The sequence below is a fragment of the Anabas testudineus genome, chromosome 11 (genome assembly GCF_900324465.2).
Source record: "Anabas testudineus chromosome 11, fAnaTes1.2, whole genome shotgun sequence".
NCBI classification, from domain to species: domain Eukaryota; kingdom Metazoa; phylum Chordata; class Actinopteri; order Anabantiformes; family Anabantidae; genus Anabas; species Anabas testudineus.
The window spans coordinates 4,945,703-4,968,063 of NC_046620.1; the positions used below are offsets into that span (position 1 = coordinate 4,945,703).

Consider the following 22,361-nt stretch of genomic DNA (forward strand, 5'->3'; position numbering starts at 1 on the left):
TCAGAGATCAAATGACAAACAAAAATAGGTTAAATAAAGTTATATATAATGTATTGGTGTAATGGATGAGTCAGAATTCAGCTGCCAGACAGAGGTGACGCCAGATGAGTTTGGTCGAGTCCCCAAGATGGCAGATACCTAGAGGAAGCACTGGAGACTGGGAGAAATGGAGGAAAAGGATTTCCAGAATGTTGCACAACCACACTGAGTAATTAAACACAATGTCAGTAATCAGTTAACCAGTCATCCAGAAAACAGATTGAGGGTCAGGTCCTAGGTCATACACATAAAGACAGTCCGTAAGACTATAACAGAGGTCCAACAACAATCCTGGTCCAACACAGAAAGGCGGTTCTGACAGGTGAATCTGACAAGGCTAGTAGTCATAGGTCAATCCAGGTCATACACATATAGAGATATCCAACAAGTGAGCATAGCATAGATGTACCAAATGTCCAAAGTGTGAAGAAGGCTGGGAGCTACATGGAGGAAAGTGTTATTATTTCTCCACCAGTAAATCAACCTGGGACCAGAGTAGAGATGATTGTAGACGTTAGAGAACTTGATGGTGTCTCTGCACAGAGCTGATGTACAGTTAGGCTTCATCCTGAGAGGGTCTCAGGTTGGATTCCTGGATGCTACAGCCCATGTGGCCACATTCATCACAGAATATTAAACAGATGATGTGGAGGTATTCATCTTTACTGGTGATATACCTACTATGCTATTTATAGCTACTATGAAGTCGGTCTTGTTCTCGGCGGACGTCGGAAGCTGTTTCTCGGAGGTCTCGACTCAACGATCGATAGTCCAGGAATGGAACAAGTCTGCCTGCAATTAACTAACTGAACTCCACATTAACTTAAAGACATTAACTGTTATGCTGGACTGCTGCCTACACAGCATGTAATCACCCATATGAGGATGGGTTCCCTGTTGAGTCTGGTTCCTCTCAAGGTTTCTTCCTGTTGCCTTCTCAGGGAGTTTTTTCTTGCCACCATCACCCTCGGCTTGCTCATCAGGGACAATCTAATTATTACGATTCTTACACATTCACTGTTCATGTACTGTTCTTTGGTTGTGTAAAGCTGCTTTGTGACAATATCAATTGTAAAAAGAACTTTACAAATAAAATTGAATCGAATTGAATTGAATTGAATATACCTCAGGATGATGTCGGGGTGTGCAGAACATTTTGTGCCAACTTACAGAGAACTGCATCAGAACTGGACAACGAATCAACATCACACTGACAACTCGACACAGGACGTCAAACATTCCTGCTTTACCAACTCAGTTCACTTCCTCTATGAAAACCTGAACATGTAAAGTTCTGTTTCAAACCCAGCGACGGTCACACAGCGGAAAAATGTCTGAGGAGGAGGTTCAGTACAGTAATGTGAAGTTCACAAACGCCAAAGGTAAGTCGGAAATTCTTAAACACCCTGAAGTTAAAAACAAAAACTAAAAGTTCTCTGATATAAAACGTGAACGCTTCCAAGAAGTAATTTTGTTCTAATTTAAATATAAATGTTTAAACTTTGCCATCAGTCGATCAGTAGTTGGAACATATTGAACAGTAGTTTCTTACGTTGCAGAGACTGTTCCCATTTTGGCTGAAGATACTTGTCCTGAAGACAAGAACCCGACACCTGAGACACCTACAGAGCAGCACGGTGGGTCATAAACACAAATAAATGAACATTAAATGAGTGGAAACGTCAAGAATAACCTGCAGTCAGTGATCACTTTAACACAAAACAACACCACAATAACCTATGTTTACTTTCTCTGAAGTATTTTTTAATAATAATATAATAAATATTCATAATAATTTAATACAGAACTTTTTCATCAGACGACTGAAGGAGTTCCTCTTTCTTTAAAACATGATATTACATTAGAAATACAGCAATTTGATTCATTTTAGAATCATTGTGTAGCTGCAACAATCAAGCAACTAGTTTACTAAACAAATGAACTTTTTTTAATTAGTTTTCAAGTGAATTAAAGAGCTCGAGACCAAAGTTAGCAGAGACCACTTCCTCATCGGCTGAAACCACTTACTCTGAAGTCAAGATCCTGAAAACTCAGACGCCTGCAGAGCAACATCACACCGCAACTTGATTCTGTTAATAAACGTTTGTGCTTTGCTGCAACAAACGACTGATTGCAATTTTGATGTTTAAATTTAATAATTTTTCAATTTTGTTAAAATGAAAAAGTTTCAATGTGTGAATATTTTACTATTTTTATTGACATTTAGATTGTAAGTATTATCTGACAGAAACCAAGTGTGTTGTTAGTTCTACTGTTATTGACAAAAATAATGAAAGAAATAAAGTGAGTCACTGTTTAATTTACTGTAATATGAGGAAAACAGTGGATTGTTAAACACAGAATCAAGTCTCGAGTTTCCTGTTTCCTGTGTCCATTCTTCCTCCTGGATTTATATTCTAGACAACAAAAAAGAACAGATTTAAATTCGGGTCTGTTGGTTTGATGGGTGATCGGTGCGTTTACGTTTTAATTATAAAAAGTTTGATGTTTGCTGTTAATGAGTAACTGTAACACTCTGTATCATTCAGGCTGTGTTCTCATTTCTGTCTCTTCGGCCTCTTCAACAGGTTCCCAACAAGAGGGGTCAATCAGAAGGTCAAAGGTCACAGAGAGAGCGTTACTGCTGGTTCTCTGTGTTCTGCTGGCTGCTGCTCTTATTGCTCTTGGTGTTCTCAGTGAATTTGTAACATTCACATAGACAAACCTTCAATGTTGGGACAAATGTGTTTCGTTCATGCTGTTTAGTTTCTGTTTTGTGCATGAACAGATTTAATTGGTTGGATGTGTTTTAGTGTTGATGGTTCAAAACATTTTAGCATCAAATCAACAAAAGTCAGATGTAACAAATTATTTTTAAATTAATTTCTGGTGAAGTTCATATATATGAAATAATGTCAGATATTTATCTATTGTTTATTATTAAATACTAACCTGTACTAACTACTCTCTTTTGATCAGCTGCTGATTACTTAAAAACTAAGAAACATCTCCAAACACAGAAGAACAGCAAAAATCTCTCAAGTAAGTTGTCACGGTTAGGAACTGTCATCAACAGGTCACTTTAATATGTGACACTAAATCTCAATTACATATAGTTTAATTACAACATGATAAATATTACTGAGAAACTTGGGTTTAATGGTTGTGCCCAAAACTCACAGGCCTTCAATCTTTTAATGTTTGTGATGTGGTTAGATCAGATTTCTGCCACTTATCTGTGATCTTTACTTCAACTTTTTCATAGATGGTACATGTCCAAAGTGTGAAGAAGGCTGGGAGCTACATAGAGGAAATTGTTATTATTTCTCCACCAATAAATCAACCTGGAACCAGAGCAGAGATGATTGTAGAAGTAAAGGAGGAGATCTGGTGAAGATAGACAGCAGAGAGGAGCAGGTAGAAAACACTGCAGCAGCTTCATGTTCTCACATCTGAACATTTTATCATCTCAGCACAGAAAAGTCTCACACAGTCAATTTCATCAACTCTTCCTGTTCAGTCGTTCCTGGAGCTCAGACTGAGACAAAATATGAACGAGGACGATGACAAGTTCTGGATCGGACTCACAGACTCAAAGGAAGAAGACAAATGGTTGTGGGCCTGAACAAGGTTGTGTGTGGTGACGATTCTGTTCAACATTTCTCAGTTTTTTGTTTTGGAACGACACCCAGCCGGACAACTATTCAGAGCAAAATAAAGAATTCCCTGAAGGAGAGGACTGTGTGGTGATGGGAAAGAAAAGAGAAGCTGATGACCTGAAGTGTTGGTTTGATGTATTCTGCACAAAATCGAACAAACAAAGTATTTGTGAGAAATCAGTTTAAACTGGACGAGTCACATGTGTCTGAAATCCAGTTCAACTTGAGTCAGAATGTGGAGCAAAGATACTGTTGGTAAAACTGATGGAAAATAGAATAAGAGCTCACAATCAATAAAGATACCAACCAGATATGTTTTAAGTTTAAATAAAACTTTGAATTCAACGTTTTGTATTAATATCACGTTTACTTCTTTATTCACACTCACACAACTGTAGAGTCTGTTCTTACAGCCTAAGTTACCTTTATGATGTTTAATAAACCACGTTCAACCTTAAACTGTCTCATTTGTTCTGTTGTTGTAAATTTCTAACTTCAAGTTAAATAAATATATAAATAAAAACAGTCTGTGTGATTTGTTAGATATTGTGACAATTAAAATAAGTTTGGACCCAAAGATTTAAAAAATATAAGTAAACTTTAAAATAAGAGACAAACATGAGAAAGGAGGTGGCAGCACGTCCACGTCTGCTCTGTATTGAAATTTTATTGTTAAAAATAAAACATTTGTGTTTCAAACTAAATGAAAAACATCAGCATCTGGTTTGTGACCGTATTATCTAAATTAAAGTTGCAGTTAAAGAAGAATTCAAATATCTGATTTTGGGGATATAGAGTCTCCTTATCTTTCTACAGTATCGCTGAGTCTGAGTTTTTTTGTTAAACCACTAAACTGTGAATGTTGAAGTGTCTGAAACTGTCGTCACTCAGAGTTAGAGTGACAGACGTTGAAGCTGCACATCGAAAACAACAGTGGAGGAAAGTTAAAGGTGAGTTTTAAATAGGATTTGATGTTTCTCCATTTTCATCTGTACAAATAGTTTTGATTTTATTAGAATCTGTGAAATGTGTGAGAATAAATAAATGTTTTTGTTTCCTCATCGACTGACATCACTGAGCACGATGAGCCGCTCACAGAGCTACAGAGAAGGTAGGAGGAGAAATGAACATCCACTCAATGTGGATTTGACAAATGTGATGGTTTGAAGGCGTCTGCTGGTCTAAATGTTTCCATAAATACAATAAAGGTTTGATAAACACTTTAATTAGACTGTCTAACCCCCAGATACAGTACTGTGTGTTTTAAATCAGACTTCTCCATCTGACGTACAGAACCAGCATCATGTCGTTCAAAGTGATAAATAATTTATAGAAAAGAGTGGGAGCTCAGTTTATTCAGAGTTAAACATGAAGTATCTGAAATATTTCTGGGCTGGTTATAATTCAGATCGACCTGTTTTACCACCGATAACACGAAAAGTTTTAACTGCAGGAGATTAATCACAGGAAGGAAAGAAAGATGATAAACAACTGAGTGAAGTGGTTTAAAGGAGGAAATGAACACGATGAAAATGTGACAAATCTGCAAAAAGACTTTCTGTGTCTGAACATCTTAAAAACTAAAAGAAAATAACTCATTACTGTCTAGTAAAAAACATGCACAATGTGTTATTTTAATTCATGGTTGTGTTAATAACTATTTTTAAATCCAGTTTAATTCAGTTATCTTTTATTTGTATGTTGACAAAATACAACAGACGTCATCTCAAGACTCTTTACAGTGTTTAAGGTTTAAGACCTTACTAAATAGAACTGTACACAGAATTATATAGAAAACACAACAACCTCTCCGTCTCCTCTAAATGTTCAACAGGGAAGCTCCTGACAGAAGGTCCAAAGGTCACAGCAGAGAGAGTGGCCCTGCTGGTTCTCAGTTGCTCTGCTGGCAGCTGCTCTTATTGTTATTTACCGTCTCTGTGAGTTTCTACACTTTTATTCATGTTTTATTATCAAAACCTTCATCTAGTGGAGTTTATATTAAAGTATCATCACTATGATTCATCTTTAACACAGACGTTTATCAGTGTTTATTATTAATAACTTTAATGACGTCTTTCTTTTTTAATCAGCTTTTGAAAATTTCAACACCAAGAAAACTCTGAAGGATGAAAATGAAGCTCTGAAGAAAAATCTCCAAACTCTGAAGGATGAAAATGAAGCTCTGAAGAAAAATCTCACAGGTTAAAAGTTTGAAACTGTCACAATAAAATCACAATAAAAGAAAAAGTTCAAGATAGTTTTGTTTTGGGATTTTATTGCTAGATTTAAGTGCAGAGAAGGTTGTGGAAGAGTTTTCAGCAAGTTTTTGAAAGTTGAGAGTGATGCAGCTCAGTGTGCAGAGGTGAGGAGGTCGTTTCACCATCGAGGAACCAAAGATATGAAGAGTTTAAACTGGGATCATTTGAGATAATGGGACCACAAGACGTTGTTCACTTGCAGAGCACAGTGAGGGTTGTAGACCAGGATGAGGGAGTTCAGGTAGGACGGTGCTGTTGAGTTGACTTTGAACACGATGCAGCAGCTACAGGAAGTCAGAGATCTGAAGACTTTAGTTACTGTTCAGAAAATAAAATCAGATAAACTTAATGAATCCTCTTTTATTAACAGAGAAACTCTGTGAAACTAAACCAGTAACCACGGTTAGTAGTTATGGATTTTTGTTTTCACTTCTGTGTCCTCTGATGCTAAAAAGACAGAGATAGATGACAGATACAGTCAGTGATTTATTTATTTTGTACAAGCTGATTTACTACAGAGTGATAACTGAGAGCTGTGAGACTGGAGGTTTTATCTTGAATCAATAAAAGAGAAACTTCATTTTCTCTGTATCAACTGCTCAGTTAAAACTAATAAAATTTAACTTCTTAACTGTAAATTTTCTGCTAAATAATCTTTTAGATAACTGTAATCTTTACTCTAATCTTCTTAAAGGTGACACATGTCCAAAGTGTGAAGAAGACTGGGAGCTACATGGAGGAAAGTGTTATTATTTCTCCACCAGGGATTCATCCTGGAACCAGAGCAGAGATGATTGTAGACGTGGAGGAGGAGATCTGGTGAAGATAGACAGCAGAGAGGAGCAGGTAGAAAACACTGCAGCAGCTTCATGTTCTCACATCTGAACATTTTATCATCTCAGCACAGAAAAGTCTCACACAGTCAATTTCATCAACTCTTCCTGTTCAGTCGTTCCTGGTGCGCAGACTGAGAAAAAAGATGAACGATGATTATGACGTATTCTGGATCGGACTCACAGACTCACAGGAAGAAGACAAATGGTTGTGGGTGGACGACTCACCACTGAACACAAGGTTTGATTGTTGTGGAAAAATGTTTTGTTAATGTCCAACATGAAGTCATGAATTTTACTGATGAAGTCTTTTCTGTTCAACATTTCTTAGTTTTTTGTTTTGGAAGGACAGTGAGCCGGACAACTGGGCAGGAATTAATGGAGAAAACCTCCCTGAAGGAGAGGACTGTGTGCTGATGGAAAAGAAATCAGGAGCTGATGACCTGAAGTGTTGGACTGATGTAGCCTGCATAATACTTTTTTCAAAAAGTATTTGTGAGAAACCAGCTGAAACTGGACGAGTCACATGTGTCTGAAATCCAGTTCAACTTGAGTCAGAATGTGGAGCAAAGATACTGTTGGTAAAACTAAAAATATTAAAGGGCAAAAACTCCACAGACATGTTTTAATTCTTAGTTTTAAGTATGGCATGTTGTCAAAATTTAGGCTACTTCTTATTCTTTATTTTAAAATTACAAATAACATGGACACGATGAAGAGTCTGTTCTTAGTGTTTGTTACCTGGATGCTTCAAGTTTCCACAACATATTTCTGTTTTTCTTAATGAACCATATTTTTTTTTAACTAGTGTCAAATATTTTACTTACGTCATTCTTCACATTAAAATTATTAAATAACAATAAAAAACGAATTTAACTTTAAAATGTAATTTATTAATTGAGGAATTTTTGTCATGTAACAAATGACTGATGTTGAGAACAAACACTGAATTAACTCATTTGTTATTGATTAATAAATGTGAGCTATAACAGCCTGGGTTATCTTCATATTGGTTAATAAACTCTGTTTAAACTGTCTCATTTGTTGTTTTGTCAATTTACAACTTCAAGACGTTAAAAACTGAGTTTCTGAAAAATGTTTGGATACCAATGATCCTTAATAAACACAACTGGTGTAGTTTATTAGATCTAAATTAACTACTTTAATTATCATGTTGTTAAAATAAATTTTCTATAAAACAACACTTAAATACTGTGAATAAATAGACTGTGATGCAGGATGTGAAAAGTTTCCATGGATTTTTTTCCTGCTGTAGAAACAAACTACAAATAGATATTTAAAATACAAACATCTAATAGATTAAAAAAAAAAAACAAGAAAACTAAATTCTACAAGGACACTTAGGAACTTAATATAATTCAAACATTTATCCAAAGTGTATAAAATTCATAACTGAAAGAGTCAAAACAATCATTAATGACCAGAAGGTGGCGTTTTTTATACTTAAAATCTGATTTTAACAACTAGAGTCTTCTCTAAATCTTGATTCTGACAGAAGTCTCTTTTTCCACTGAAAACTATAAAGTCTAAGAGACTGATGGTCACTTGGTAAAATGACAGATGACTCTACAATGTTGTTAATTTAAAAGTCCTGAAAACAGGAAAGAAACATTAAATATGAGTTCCAAATATCACACATAAGTAGAAAAGGCGCCGTCTGGTGGACACAGTTCATTATTTAATTTGTTAGCTGTAGTCATTTGGTGATTGGCCTTCCTCATTCATTTGTCCTTCGCCTATGCAGCAGTCTAGATGCCAAGGCCACAAAAAACTGTTTTTTAGTGAGGCTATTTAGAAAGAAAGTCTTCAATTTGCTAAGTATTGGACTCTGGAGCAATGGATGGAGATCATGTGGTCTGAAGAGTCCAGATTTACCTTGTTACAGAATGATGGGAGTATCAGGGTAAGAAGAGAGCCAGGGGAAGTGATGCACCCATCATGACCAGTGTGTACAGTACAAGCCTGTGGGGGCAGTGCTATGATCTGGGGCTGCTGCAGTTGATCAGGTCTAGGTTCACCAACGTTATGTGTCCAAAGAATGAGGTCAGCTGACGACCTGAATATACTGAATGACCAGATTATTACATCAGTGGATTTCTTCTTCTCTGATGACACAAGCATATTATAAGATGACAATACCAGGAATCATCGGGCTCAAATTATAAAAGACTGGTTTCAGGAAGCAGGACACAGTTTTTTCACACATGGATAGACCACAATAGAGTCCAGACCTTAATCCTATTGAGAATCATTAGGATGTTCTGGCGAAGACAGTGGTCTGACTCTCCCATCATCAAAACAAGATATTGGCGAAAATTGAATGCAGCTCTGGACGAAAATAAATGTTGTGACATTTCAGAATCTTATTGAAACGATGCCACGATGACTGAATGATGTAATCAAAACTAAAGATTATGCAATGAAATACTAGAGTGTGTGGCTCTATTTTTGAATAGCCAGTGTAATAAAATTCCTGTTGTTGATCCAACACCTGAACTAATCAGATCTTAGATAAGATGAGAACCAGACATTTCCCATGATGCCCTGAGGTCTTACAGTCAACTGCAGCACGTGGCTCCATAATCTGCAGCCACCTCGGTCTCGGATTGTTTGAAGTTAGTTTATATTTCATTTTAGTTTATATAAGAAAAAGTGAACCCAGTTTGTTCTGTAAAAACGACACTTCAGGAAAGAAGTTAAAGAACCACCACTTTTAGTAAATTACTTCCAGTTTTCCCACAATCAAAGCAAACAAGACACAAAACTACAAATAAAGAAAGAAATAAACACCTAACAGAACAAGAAAACAGAAGTTTGGAGGAAACTTGGGAACTTCTCAAATGTAGTTTAACATAATTCAAACATTTATCCAAAGGGAATAAACTTCATTGCTGTAAGAGTCAAAACTATCATTAAAGGAAACTAAGGGGGCATTTTCTAAACTTAAAATCTGAATTTAAATAAAACTTTGAATTTAATGTTTTTTATTAATATCACGTTTACTTCTTTATTCAAACTCACACAACTGTAGAGTCTGTTCTTACAGCCTAAGTTACCTTTATGATGTTTAATAAACCACGTTCAACCTTAAACTGTCTCATTTGTTTTGTTGTAAATTTCTAATTTCAAGTTAAATAAATAAATAAAAACAGTCTGTGTGATTTGTTAGATGTTTTGACAGTTAAAATAAGTTTGGAACCAAAGATTTAAAAAATAAAACTAAACTTTGGAAAAAGAGACAAACATGAGAAAGGAGGTGGCAGCACGTCCACATCTGATTTGTATTTAAATTTCATTGTTAAATATAAAACATTTGTGTTTAAAGCTAAATAAAAAACATCAGCATCTGGTTTGTGACTGTTTTATATAAATTAAAGTTGCAGTTAAAGAAGAATTCAAATATCTGATTTTGGGGATATAGAGTCTCCTTATCTTTCTACAGTATCGCTGAGTCTGAGTTTTTTTGTTAAACCACTAAACTGTGAATGTTGAAGTGTCTGAAACTGTCGTTCACTCAGAGTTAGAGTGACAGACGTTGAAGCTGCACATCGAAAACAACAGTGGAGGAAAGTTAAAGGTGAGTTTTAAATAGGATTTGATGTTTCTCCATTTTCATCTGTACAAATTGTTTTGATTTAATTAGAATCTGTGAAATGTGTGAGAATAAATAAGTGTTTTTGTTTCCTCATCGACTGACATCACTGAGCACGATGAGCCGCTCACAGAGCTACAGAGAAGGTAGGAGGAGAAATGAACATCCACTCAATGTGGATTTGACAAATGTGATGGTTTGAAGGCGTCTGCTGGTCTAAATGTTTCCATAAATACAATAAAGGTTTGATAAACACTTTAATTAGACTGTCTAACCCCCAGATACAGTACTGTGTGTTTTAAATCAGACTTCTCCATCTGACGTACAGAACCAGCATCATGTCGTTCAAAGTGATAAATAATTTATAGAAAAGAGTGGGAGCTCAGTTTATTCAGAGTTAAACATGAAGTATTTCTGGTCTGGTTATAATTCAGATCGACCAGTTTTACCATCGATAACACGAAAAGTTTTAACTGCGTGAGATTAATCACAGGAAGGAAAGAAAGATGATAAACAACTGAATGAAGTGGTTTAAAGGAGGAAATGAACAAGATGAAAATGTGTTTGTTGAGTTTATGAAACAACATTACAACATTACTGTCTAGTAAAAAACATGTGCAGTGTGTTTTTTTAATTCATGGTTTGTGTTAATAACTATTTTTAAATCCAGTTTAATTCAGTTATCTTTTATTTGTATAGTGACAAAATATAACAGACGTCATCGCAAGACTCTTTACAGTGTTTAAGGTTTAAGACCTTACTAAATAGAACTGTACACAGAATTATATAGAAACACAACAACCTCTCCGTCTCCTCTAAATGTTCAACAGGTGAAGCTCCTGACAGAAGGTCAAAGGTCACAGCAGAGAGGGTGGCCCTGCTGGTTCTCAGTGCTCTGCTGGCAGCTGCTCTTATTGTTATTTACCATCTCTGTGAGTTTCTACACTTTTATTCATGTTTTATCATCAAAACCTTCATCTAGTGGAGTTTATATTAAAAGTATCATCACTATGATTCATCTTTAACACAGACGTTTATCAGTGTTTATTATCAATAACTTTAATGACGTCTTTCTTGTTAATCAGCTTTTGAAAATTTCAACACCAAGAAAACTCTGAAGGATGAAAATGAAGCTCTGAGGAAAAATCTCACAGGTTAAAAGTTTTAAACTGTCCAGAGGTTCAGTTTTTAAGTCTCACAGTCACCAGGTCACTTTAACATGAGACACATTTTTTATTGTAACCCTCTACAGTCATTTATTTTCCAACAATCTCTCTTTATTTTTTCTGATCAGCTCATTTGATTGAAGTGTTAAAGATTATTGTCACATTTGTGTTTTTTTCAGTATCAATAACTTTAATGTCGTTTCAGACAATCTCCAAACTCTGAAGGATGAAAATGAAGCTCTGAGGAAAAATCTCACAGGTTAAAAGTTTTAAACTGTCCAGAGGTTCAGTTTTTAAGTCTCACAGTCACCAGGTCACTTTAACATGAGACACATTTTTTATTGTAACCCTCTACAGTCATTTATTTTCCAACAATCTCTCTTTATTTTTTCTGATCAGCTCATTTGATTGAAGTGTTAAAGATTATTGTCACATTTGTGTTTTTTTCAGTATCAATAACTTTAATGTCGTTTCAGACAATCTCCAAACTCTGAAGGATGAAAATGAAGCTCTGAAGAAAAATCTCTCAGGTTTGAAACTGTCACAATAAAATCTTCTTTATTCTTTTTCTCTTTCATAAAAGACAAAGTGTAAGATTTTTTTGTTTTGGCATTTTATTGCTAGATTTAAGTGCAGAGAAGGTTGTGGAAGAGTTTTCAGCAAGTTTATGAAAGTTGAGAGTGATGCAGCTCAGTGTGCAGAGGTGAGGAGGTTGTTTCACCATCGAGGAACCACAGAAATGAAGAGTTTAAACTGGGATCATTTGAGATAATGGGACCACAAGACGTTGTTCACTTGCAGAGCACAGTGAGGGTTGTAGACCAGGATGAGGGAGTTCAGGTAGGACGGTGCTGTTGAGTTGACTTTGAACACGATGCAGCAGCTACAGGAAGTCAGAGATCTGAAGATTTTAGTTACTGTTCAGAAAATAAAATCAGTCAAACTTAATGAATCCTCTTTTATTAATAGAGAAACTCTGTCAAACTAAACCAGTAACCATGGTTAGTAGTTATGGATTTTTGTTTTCACTTCTGTGTCCTCTGATGCTAAAAAGACAGTGATAGATGACAGATACAGTCAGTGATTTATTTATTTTGTACAGGCTGATTTACTACAGAGTGATAACTGAGAGCTGTGAGACTGGAGGTTTTATCTTGAATCAATAAAAGAGAAACTTCATTTTCTCTGTATCAACTGCTCAGTTAAAAATAATAAACTTTAACTTCTTAAGTGTAAATTTTCTGCTAAAAAATCTTTTAGATAACTGTAATATTTACTCTAATCTTCTTAAAGTTCACACATGTCCAAAGTGTGAAGAAGGCTGGGAGCTACATGGAGGAAAGTGTTATTATTTCTCCACCAATAAATCATCCTGGTACCAGAGCAGAGATGATTGTAGACGTGGAGGAGGAGATCTGGTGAAGATAGACAGCAGAGAGGAGCAGGTAGAAAACACTGCAGCAGCTTCATGTACTTACATCTGAACATTTTATCATCTCAGCACAGAAAAGTCTCACACAGTCAATTTCATCAACTCTTCCTGTTCAGTCGTTCCTGGTGCGCAGACTGAGAGAAAAGTTGAACGATGATCATGACAGGTTCTGGATCGGACTCACAGACTCAAAGGAAGAAGGCAAATGGTTGTGGGTGGACGACTCACCACTGAACACAAGGTTTGATTGTTGTGGAAAAATGTTTTGTTAATGTCCAACAAGAAGTCATGAATTTTACTGATGAAGTCTTCTGTTCAACATTTCTTAGTTTTTTGTTTTGGAAAGACAACCCAAAACAGCCGAACAACTGGCCAGGAATTAATGGAGAATTCCTCCCTGAAGGAGAGGACTGTGTGCTGATGGAAAAGAAAAAAGGAGCTGCTGAACTGAAGAGTTGGTTTGATAGATCCTGCAAAATGTCTTACAAAAGTATTTGTGAGAAATCAGCTGAAACTGGACGAGTCACATGTGTCTGAAATCCAGTTCAACTTGAGTCAGAATGTGGAGCAAAGATACTGTTGGTAAAACTGAAAATATAAAAGAGAAAAAACTCCACAGACATGTTTTAATTCTCAGTTTTAAATAAATCATGTTAGCATAATTTAGGCTACTTCTTATTCTTTATTTTAAAATTACAAATAACATGGACACGATGAAGAGTCTGTTCTTAGTGTTTGTTACCTGGATGCTTCAAGTTTCCACAACACATTTGTATTTTTCTTAATAAACCATAATTTGTTCTAAACTAGTGTCAAATATTTTACTTACGTCATTTTTCACATTCAAATTATTAAATAACAATAAAAAACGAATTTAACTTTAAAATAATAATAAATTAATAAATCAATGTGAGCTACAACAGCCTGGGTTATCTTTATATAAGTGATGCACCCATCATGACCAGTGTGTACAGTACAAGCCTGTGGGGGTAGTGCTATGATCTGGGGCTGCTGCAGTTGGTCAGGTTTAGGTTCAGCAACGTTATGTGTCCAAAGAATGAGGTCAGCTTATTACATCAGTGGATTTTTTGCTCTCTTATGACCCAAGCATATTCTAAGATGACAATACCAGGAATCATCGGGCACAAATTATAAAAGAATGGTTTCAGGAAGCAGGACACTGTTTTTTCACACATGGATAGACCACAGTAGAGTCCAGAACTTAATCCTATTGAGAATCATTAAGATTGTGCTGGAGAAGACTTTGTGCAGTGGTCCGACTCCCCAATTATCAAAATGATGTAATCAATACTAAAGATTATCCAATGAAATACTAGAGTGTGTGGCTCTATTTTTGAACAGGCAGTGTATTAAACTTCCTGTTGTTGAGCCAACACCTGAACTAATCAGATCTTACATAAGATGAGAACCAGACATTTCCCATGATGCCCTGAGGTCTTACAGTCAACTGCAGCACGTGGCTCCATAATCTGCAGCCACCTCGGTCTCGGATTGTTTGAAGTTAGTTTATATTTCATTTTAGTTTATATAAGAAAAAGTGAACCCAGTTTGTTCTGTAAGAACGACACTTCAGGAAAGAAGTTAAAGAACCACCACTTTTAGTAAATTACTTCCAGTTTTCCTGTAAGCAAAGCAAACAAGACACAAAACTACAAATAAATAAGGAAATAATCACCTAACAGAACAAGAAAACAGAATTTTGGAGGAAACTTGGGAACTTCTCAAATGTAGTTTAACATAATTCAAACATTTATCCAAAGGGAATAAACTCCATTGCTGTAAGAGTCAAAACTATCTTTAAACACCCTAAGGTGACATTTTCTAAACTTGAAATCTGAATTTAAATAAAACTTATAAGTTAGTGTTTTGTATTAATATCACGTTTACTTCTTTATTCACACTCACACAACTGTAGAGTCTGTTCTTACAGCCTAAGTTACCTTTATGATGTTTAATAAACCACGTTCAACCTTAAACTGTCTCATTTGTTCTGTTTCTGTAAATTTCTAACTTCAAGTTCCCTGAAAAACATCTGGATACATCTGATCCTAAATAAAAACAGTCTGTGTGATTTGTTCGATATTGTGACAGTTAAAATAAGTTTGGACCCAAAGATTTAGAAAACAAAACTAAACTTTAGAAAAAGAGACAAACATGAGAGAGGAGGTGGCAGCACGTCCACATCTGCTCTGTATTTAAATTTCATTGTTAAATATAAAACATTTGTGTTTCAAACTAAATAAAAAACATCAGCATCTGGTTTGTGACTGTTTTAAATAAATTAAAGTTGCAGTTAAAGAAGAATTCAAATATCTGATTTTGGGGAAGTAGAGTCTCCTTATCTTTCTACAGTATCGCTGAGTCTGAGTGTTTTTGTTAAACCACTAAACTGTGAATGTTGAAGTGTCTAAAACTGTCGTCACTCAGAGTTAGAGTGACAGACGTTGAAGCTGCACATCGAAAACAACAGTGGAGGAAAGTTAAAGGTGAGTTTTAAATAGGATTTGATGTTTCTCCATTTTCTTCTGTACAAATAGTTTTTATTTTATTAGAATCTGTGAAATGTGTGAGAATAAATAAATGTTTTTGTTTCCTCATCGACTGACATCACTGAGCACGATGAGCCGCTCACAGAGCTACAGAGAAGGTAGGAGGAGAAATGAACATCCACTCAATGTGGATTTGACAAATGTGATGGTTTGAAGACTTCTGCTGGTCTAAATGTTTCCATAAATACAATAAAGGTTTGATAAAGACTTTAATTAGACTGTCTAACCCCCAGATACAGTACTGTGTGTTTTAAATCAGACTTCTCCATCTGACGTACAGAACCAGCATCATGTTGTTCAAAGTGATAAATAATTTATAGAAAAGAGTGGGAGCTCAGTTTATTCAGAGTTAAACATGAAGTATCTGAAGTATTTCTGGGCTGGTTATAATTCAGATCGACCAGTTTTACCATCGATAACACAAAAAGTTTTAACTGCAGGAGATTAATCACAGGAAGGAAAGAAAGATGATAAACAACTGAATGAAGTGGTTTAAAGAAGGAAATGAACACGATGAAAATGTGTTTGTTGAGTTATTGAAACAACATTACAACATTACTGTCTAGTAAAAACATGCGCAGTGTCTTGTTTTAATTCATGGTTTGTGTTAATAACTATTTTTAAATCCAGTTTAATTCAATTATATTTTATTTGTATGGTGACAAAATACAACAGACGTCATCTCAAGACTCTTTACAGTGTTTAAGGTTTAAGACCTTACTAAATAGAACTGTACACAGAATTATATAGAAAACACAACAACCTCTCCGTCTCCTCTAAATGTTCAACAGGTGAAGCTCCTGACAGAAGGTCAAAGGTTACAGCAGAGAGCGTGGCCCTGCTGGTTCTCAGTGCTCTGCTGGCAGCTGCTCTTATTGTTATTTACCGTCTCTGTGAGTTTCTACACTTTTATTCATGTTTTATCATCAAAACCTTCATCTAGTGGAGTTTATATTAAAAGTATCATCACTATGATTCATCTTTAACACAGACGTTTATCAGTGTTTATTATAAATAACTTTAATGACGTCTTTCTTGTTAATCAGCTTTTGAAAATTTCAACACCAAGAAAACTCTGAAGGATGAAAATGAAGCTCTGAGGAAAAATCTCACAGGTTAAAAGTTTGAAACTGTCCAGAGGTTTAGTTTTTAAGTCTCACAGTCACCAGGTCACTTTAACATGAGACACATTTTTTATTGTAACCCTCTACAACAATCTCTCCTTATTTTCTCTGATCAGCTGATTTGATTGAAGTGTTAAAGATTATTGTCACATTTGTGTTTTTTTCAGTATCAATAACTTTAATGTCGTTTCAGACAATCTCCAAACTCTGAAGGATGAAAATGAAGCTCTGAAGAAAAATCTCTCAGGTTTGAAACTGTCACAATAAAATCTTCTTTATTCTTTTACTCTTTCATAAAAGAGAAAGTGCAAGATAGTTTTGTTTAGATAGAGAATTTTGTGGAAGCGTTTTCAGCAAGTTTTTGAAAGTTGAGAGTGATGCAGCTCAGTGTGCAGAGGTGAGGAGGTCGTTTCACCATCGAGGAACCAAAGATATGAAGAGTTTAATTTGAGATAATGGGACCACATGACGTTGTTCACTTGCAGAGCGCAGTCAGGGTTGTAGTCCAGGATGAAGGAGTTCAGGTAGGTTCAATTCAGTTTTATTTGCATAGCGCCAATTTACAACAGAAGTTATCTCAAGGCACTTTACAGTGTAAGGTTTAAGACCTTACAGAAAATATTTATACAATAAAATTATAGAGAAAACCCAACAATCCCATTAGAGCAAGCTTTGGGCAACAGTGGAGAAGAAAAAACTCCCTTTAGAGGAAGAAACCTCCAGCAGAGCCAGGCCCATAGTGAGCGGCCATCTGCCTCGACCGGTTGGGGTGAGTGGAAAGAGAAGAGAGAAAAGAACAGAGGGCAATAAGACAACAACAAGCAGCAAGAACATTGGACAGGTGAACTGGATTCTGGAGATGTATAGCTCCAGGCCGAGGACACCTGCAGAAAAGTACAGAGTTGACTTTGAACCTGATGCAGCAGCTACAGGAAGTCAGAAATCTAAAGTGGTGTAACGTGTCTTTTTTGACTCATCAAAAATGAGACGTGCTGCTGCATTTTGGATCATCTGGAGGGTTTGATGGTTCAGCTGGTGACCCCGTCAGTGAGACACTGCAGTAGTTAATCTGAGATATGACCAGAGCCTGAACAATGAGTTGTGTTGTTTTTCTGACTGTACTTTAAGTTTCCAATCAGTTTATTTGACTGACGTGAAAGATTTTAGTTACTGTTCAGAAAACAAAATCAGACAAACTTAATGAATCCTCTTTTATTAACAGAAAAACATTGTGACACTAAACCCGTAACCACTGTTCAGTCTGCATGTCAGAAACCGACTGAAGTAAAAATAAGTTAGTTATAGATTTTTAACTTGACTATCTTGTTAATAGTACTGGTGCTTCACTTGGAACAATACTTGATACTGTTGCTCCTCTGAAAAAGAAACTAGTGAGTCAGAGGAAGTTAGCTCCATGGTACAATTCACAAATCCGTAGCTTAAAGCAGAAATCACGTAAGCTGGAAAGGAGGTGGCGTTCCACCAATTTAGGTTAATCTTGCCTAGCCTGGAAAGATAGTTTAATAATATATAAAAAAGCCCTGCGTAAAGCTAGAACTTCATACTACTCCTCATTAATAGAGGCAAATAAGAACAACCCCATATTTGTTTTCAGCACTGTAGCCAGGCTGACAAAGAGTCATAGCTCTGTTGAGCCTAGTATTCCCTCAACTCTCAGCAGCAATGACTTCATGAATTTCTTTACAAATAAAATCATAACTATTAGAGAAAAAATTGATCAGATCCTCCCTGCATACAGCATGGACTGTACAACAACTCTAGATCCCCGCTCGTACTTAGACTGCTTCCTCCCTGTAGATCATTCTGAATTAATTTCAGTAATTAATTCCTCTAAACCATCAACATGTCTCTTAGACCCCATCCCGACCAGTCCTCAAGGATGTCTTACCTTTGATCAGCACGTCCATATTAGATCAGATCAATCTGTCTTTACAAATAGGCTACGTACCACAGGCTTTTAAGGTTGCTGTAGTCCAGCCCCTACTCAAAAAGCCTACTCTGGACTGAAGGATTTTAGTAAATTATAGACCCATTTCCAATCTGCCCTTTATCTCTAAAATCCTTGAAAAGATAGTTTCTAAGCAATTGTACGACCACCTGCGTAGCAATAACTTGTATGAAGATTTCCAGTCAGGATTTAGAGTACATGATAGTACAGAAACAGCACTGGTAAAGGTGACTAATGATCTTCTACTAGCATCAGACAATGGACTACTCTCTATACTCGTCATGTTAGATCTTAGTGCTGCATTCGACACTATAGATCACAACATTTTATTACACAGACTGGAACATGTCATTGGAATCAAAGGAACAGCACTAGAGTGGATTTATCAGATAGATTTCAGTTTGTACATGTTAATGATGAGTCTTCCATGCACAGCAAAGTCAGCTATGGAGTTCCACAGGGACCTGTGCTTGGACAGATTCTTTTCACTTTATATATGTCCCCTTTAGGCAATATTATTAGGAAACACTCTATAAATTCCCATTGTTATGCAGATGATACCCAGCTATACTTATCTATCAAACCAGGAGAAACTAATCAATTAGTCAAACTTCAGGAATGCTTAAAAGACATAAAGGCCTGGATGACCTCCAATTTCCTTCTACTAAATCCGGACAAGACAGAGGTTATACTGTTTGTGCCTAAAAATCTCAGAGACACTATGTCTAATCACATTCTCACCATTGATGATTTAGTTCTGGCCTCAAGTAATACTGTAAGAAATCTCGGAGTTATCTTTGATCAGGATATCTCCTTCACTTCATACATCAAAGAAATCTCTAGAACTGCCTTTTTTCACCTGAGAAACATTGTTAAAATTAGGAGCATCCTGTCCCAAAGTGATGCTGAAAAACTAGTCCATGCATTTGTTACTTCCAGACTGGACTATTGTAATTCCTTATTAATGGGATGTCCCAATAACTCATTAAAGAGCCTCCAGTTAATCCAAAATGCTGCAGCCAGAGTTCTGACTGGAATTAATAAGAGAGATCATATTTCTCCAACGTTAGCTTCTCTCCATTGGCTCCCTGTTAAATCCAGAATTGAATTTAAAATTCTTCTCCTCACTTATAAATCCCTTAATAATCAGGCTCCGTCTTATCTTAAAGACCTCATGGTTCCATATCTTCCAAGCAGAACTCTCCGTTCTCAGACTGCAGGTTTACTTGTGGTTCCTAGAGTTTCCAAATGTAGAATGGGAGGCAGAGCTTTTAGCTACCAAGCCCCTCTCCTGTGGAACCAGCTCCCAATTCAGGTTCAGGAGGCAGACACCCTCTCTACAATTAAGACTAGACTTAAAACTTTCCTTTTTTATAAAGCTTATAGTTAGAGATGGATCAGGTGACTCTGAACCATCTCTTAGTTATGCTGCTATAGGTTAGTCTGCTGGGGGAACTCCAGTACTGATACACTGAACTCCTCTCCTCTCTCCTTTCTCCTGTATCAATGCAAATGCCACCATTTCAGGTCATTAACTTTGTGTCTTCTCTCTCCTGTAGTTGTGTTTCCCCCTCTCTGTCTCCCTCTCTCTGTACTTTTCTGCAGGTATCCTCGGCCTGGAGCTGTACATCTCCAGAATCCAGTTCATCTGCCCAATATTCTTGCTGCTTGTTGTTGTCTTTATTGCCCTCTGTTCTTTTCTCTCTTCTCTTTCCACTCAGCCCAACCGGTCGAGGCAGATTGCCGCCCACTATGAGCCTGGTTCTGCTGGAGGTTTCTTCCTCTAAAGGGAGTTTTTCCTCTCCACTGTTGCCCAAAGCTTGCTCAAATGGGATTGTTGGGTTTTCTCTATAATTTTTAGTATAAATATTTTCTGTAAGGTGGTAAATCTTACACTGTAAAGTGCCTTGAGATAACTTCTGTTGTAAATTGGCGCTATACAAATAAAACTGAATTGAATTGAATTGAATTGAATTGAATTGAATTGAATTGAATTGAATTGAATTGAATTAACTGAGAGCTGTGAGACTGGAGGTTTTATCTTGAATCAGTGAAGGAGAAAACTTCATTTTCTCTGTATCAACTGCTCAGTTAAAACTAATAAAACTTAACCTTTTAACTGTGAATTTTTGCAGTTTCCAAATGAAAAAGTCACTATGATAACTGTAATCTTTACTCTAATCTCCTTAAAGTTGATACATGTCCAAAGTGTGAAGAAGGCTGGGAGCTACATGGAGGAAAGTGTTATTATTTCTCCACCACTAATCAACCTGGAACCAGAGCAGAGATGATTGTAGACGTGGAGGAGGAGATCTGGTGAAGATAGACAGCAGAGAGGAGCAGGTAGAAAACACTGCAGCAGCTTCATGTTCTCACATCTGAACATTTTATCATCTCAGCACAGAAAAGTCTCACACAGTCAATTTCATCAACTCTTCCTGTTCAGTCGTTCCTGGAGCTCACACTGAGACAAAAGATGGACAGTGATTATGACAAGTTCTGGATCGGACTCACAGACTCAAAGGAAGAAGGCAAATGGTTGTGGGTGGACGACTCACCACTGAACACAAGGTTTGATTGTTGTGGAAAAATGTTTTGTCCAACATGAAGTCATCAATTTTGCTGATGAAGTCTTCTGTTCAACATTTCTCAGTTTGACTTTTTGGATCAGAGGAGAGCCGGACAACTGGAACGGAAGGAATGGAGAAGTCCCTGAAGGAGAGGACTGTGCAGCGATGGGAAAGAAATCAGGAGCTGCTGACCTCAAGTGTTGGTTTGATATATTCTGCAAAAAAAATTACAAAAGTATTTGTGAGAAATCAGCTGAAACTGGACGAGTCACATGTGTCTAAAATCCAGTTCAACTTGAGTCAGAATGTGGAGCAAAGATACTGTTGGTAAAACTGAAAATATTAAAGGGCAAAAACTCCACAGACATGTTTTAATTCTCAGTTTTAAGTATGGCATGTTAGCATAGTTTAGGCTACTTCTTATTATTTATTTTAAAATTACAAATAACATGGACATGATGAAGAGTCTGTTCTTAGTGTTTGTTACCTGGATGCTTCAAGTTTCCACAACATATTTCTGTTTTTCTTAATGAACCATAATTTGTTCTAAAGTAGTGTCAAATATTTTACTTTCATCATTCTGCACATTCAAATTATTAAACAGCAATAAAAAACAGATTTAACTTTAAAATGTAATTTATAAATTGAGGAATTGTTGTTATGTAGCAAATGAATGATGCTGGGAACAAACACTGAATTAACCAGTTTGTTATTGATTAATAAATGTGAGATACAACAGTCTGGGTTATCTTTAGATTGTTAAATAAACTATATTTAAACTGTCTCATTTAGGATGTTAAAAACTGAGTTTCTGAACAATGTTTGGATACAAATGATCCTACATAAACACAATCTGTGTGGTTTATTAGATCTAATTTAACCACTTTAATTATCATGTTGTTAAAATAAAGTTTCTATATGACAACACATAAATACAGTAAATAAATGGACTGTGATGCAGGATTTGAAAAGTTTCCATGGATTCTTTGTGTCAGATGACTCTACACACTGTTGTTAATTTAATTAAGTCCTGAAAACACAAGAGAAACATTAAATATGATTTCAGAATATGGCACATATATATAGAAAAGGCGCCGTCTGGTGGACACAGTTCATCATTTAATTTAT

At 36.1% G+C, this 22,361-nt stretch overlaps 2 protein-coding genes across 2 annotated transcripts; both read left to right on the plus strand.

Annotated features, from left to right (window-relative positions):
- Window positions 1–5,604: 5,604 nt before the first annotated feature.
- LOC113153629 (hepatic lectin-like) lies at window positions 5,605–13,537 on the plus strand (the record flags this gene model as incomplete). Its single annotated transcript, XM_033326266.1, has 5 exons — window positions 5,605–5,635; window positions 11,488–11,556; window positions 12,862–13,013; window positions 13,117–13,241; window positions 13,330–13,537. Coding segments are annotated over 5 exons (585 nt in total), but the record flags the coding sequence as incomplete, so codon positions are not given.
- A 3,612-nt stretch (window positions 13,538–17,149) lies between these two features.
- Window positions 17,150–21,515, plus strand: LOC117152935 (C-type lectin domain family 4 member E-like). Its single transcript, XM_033326267.1, is given in 5 exon segments — window positions 17,150–17,222; window positions 20,856–20,924; window positions 20,927–21,006; window positions 21,110–21,234; window positions 21,317–21,515. Coding segments are annotated over 5 exon segments (546 nt in total).
- Window positions 21,516–22,361: the final 846 nt, after the last annotated feature.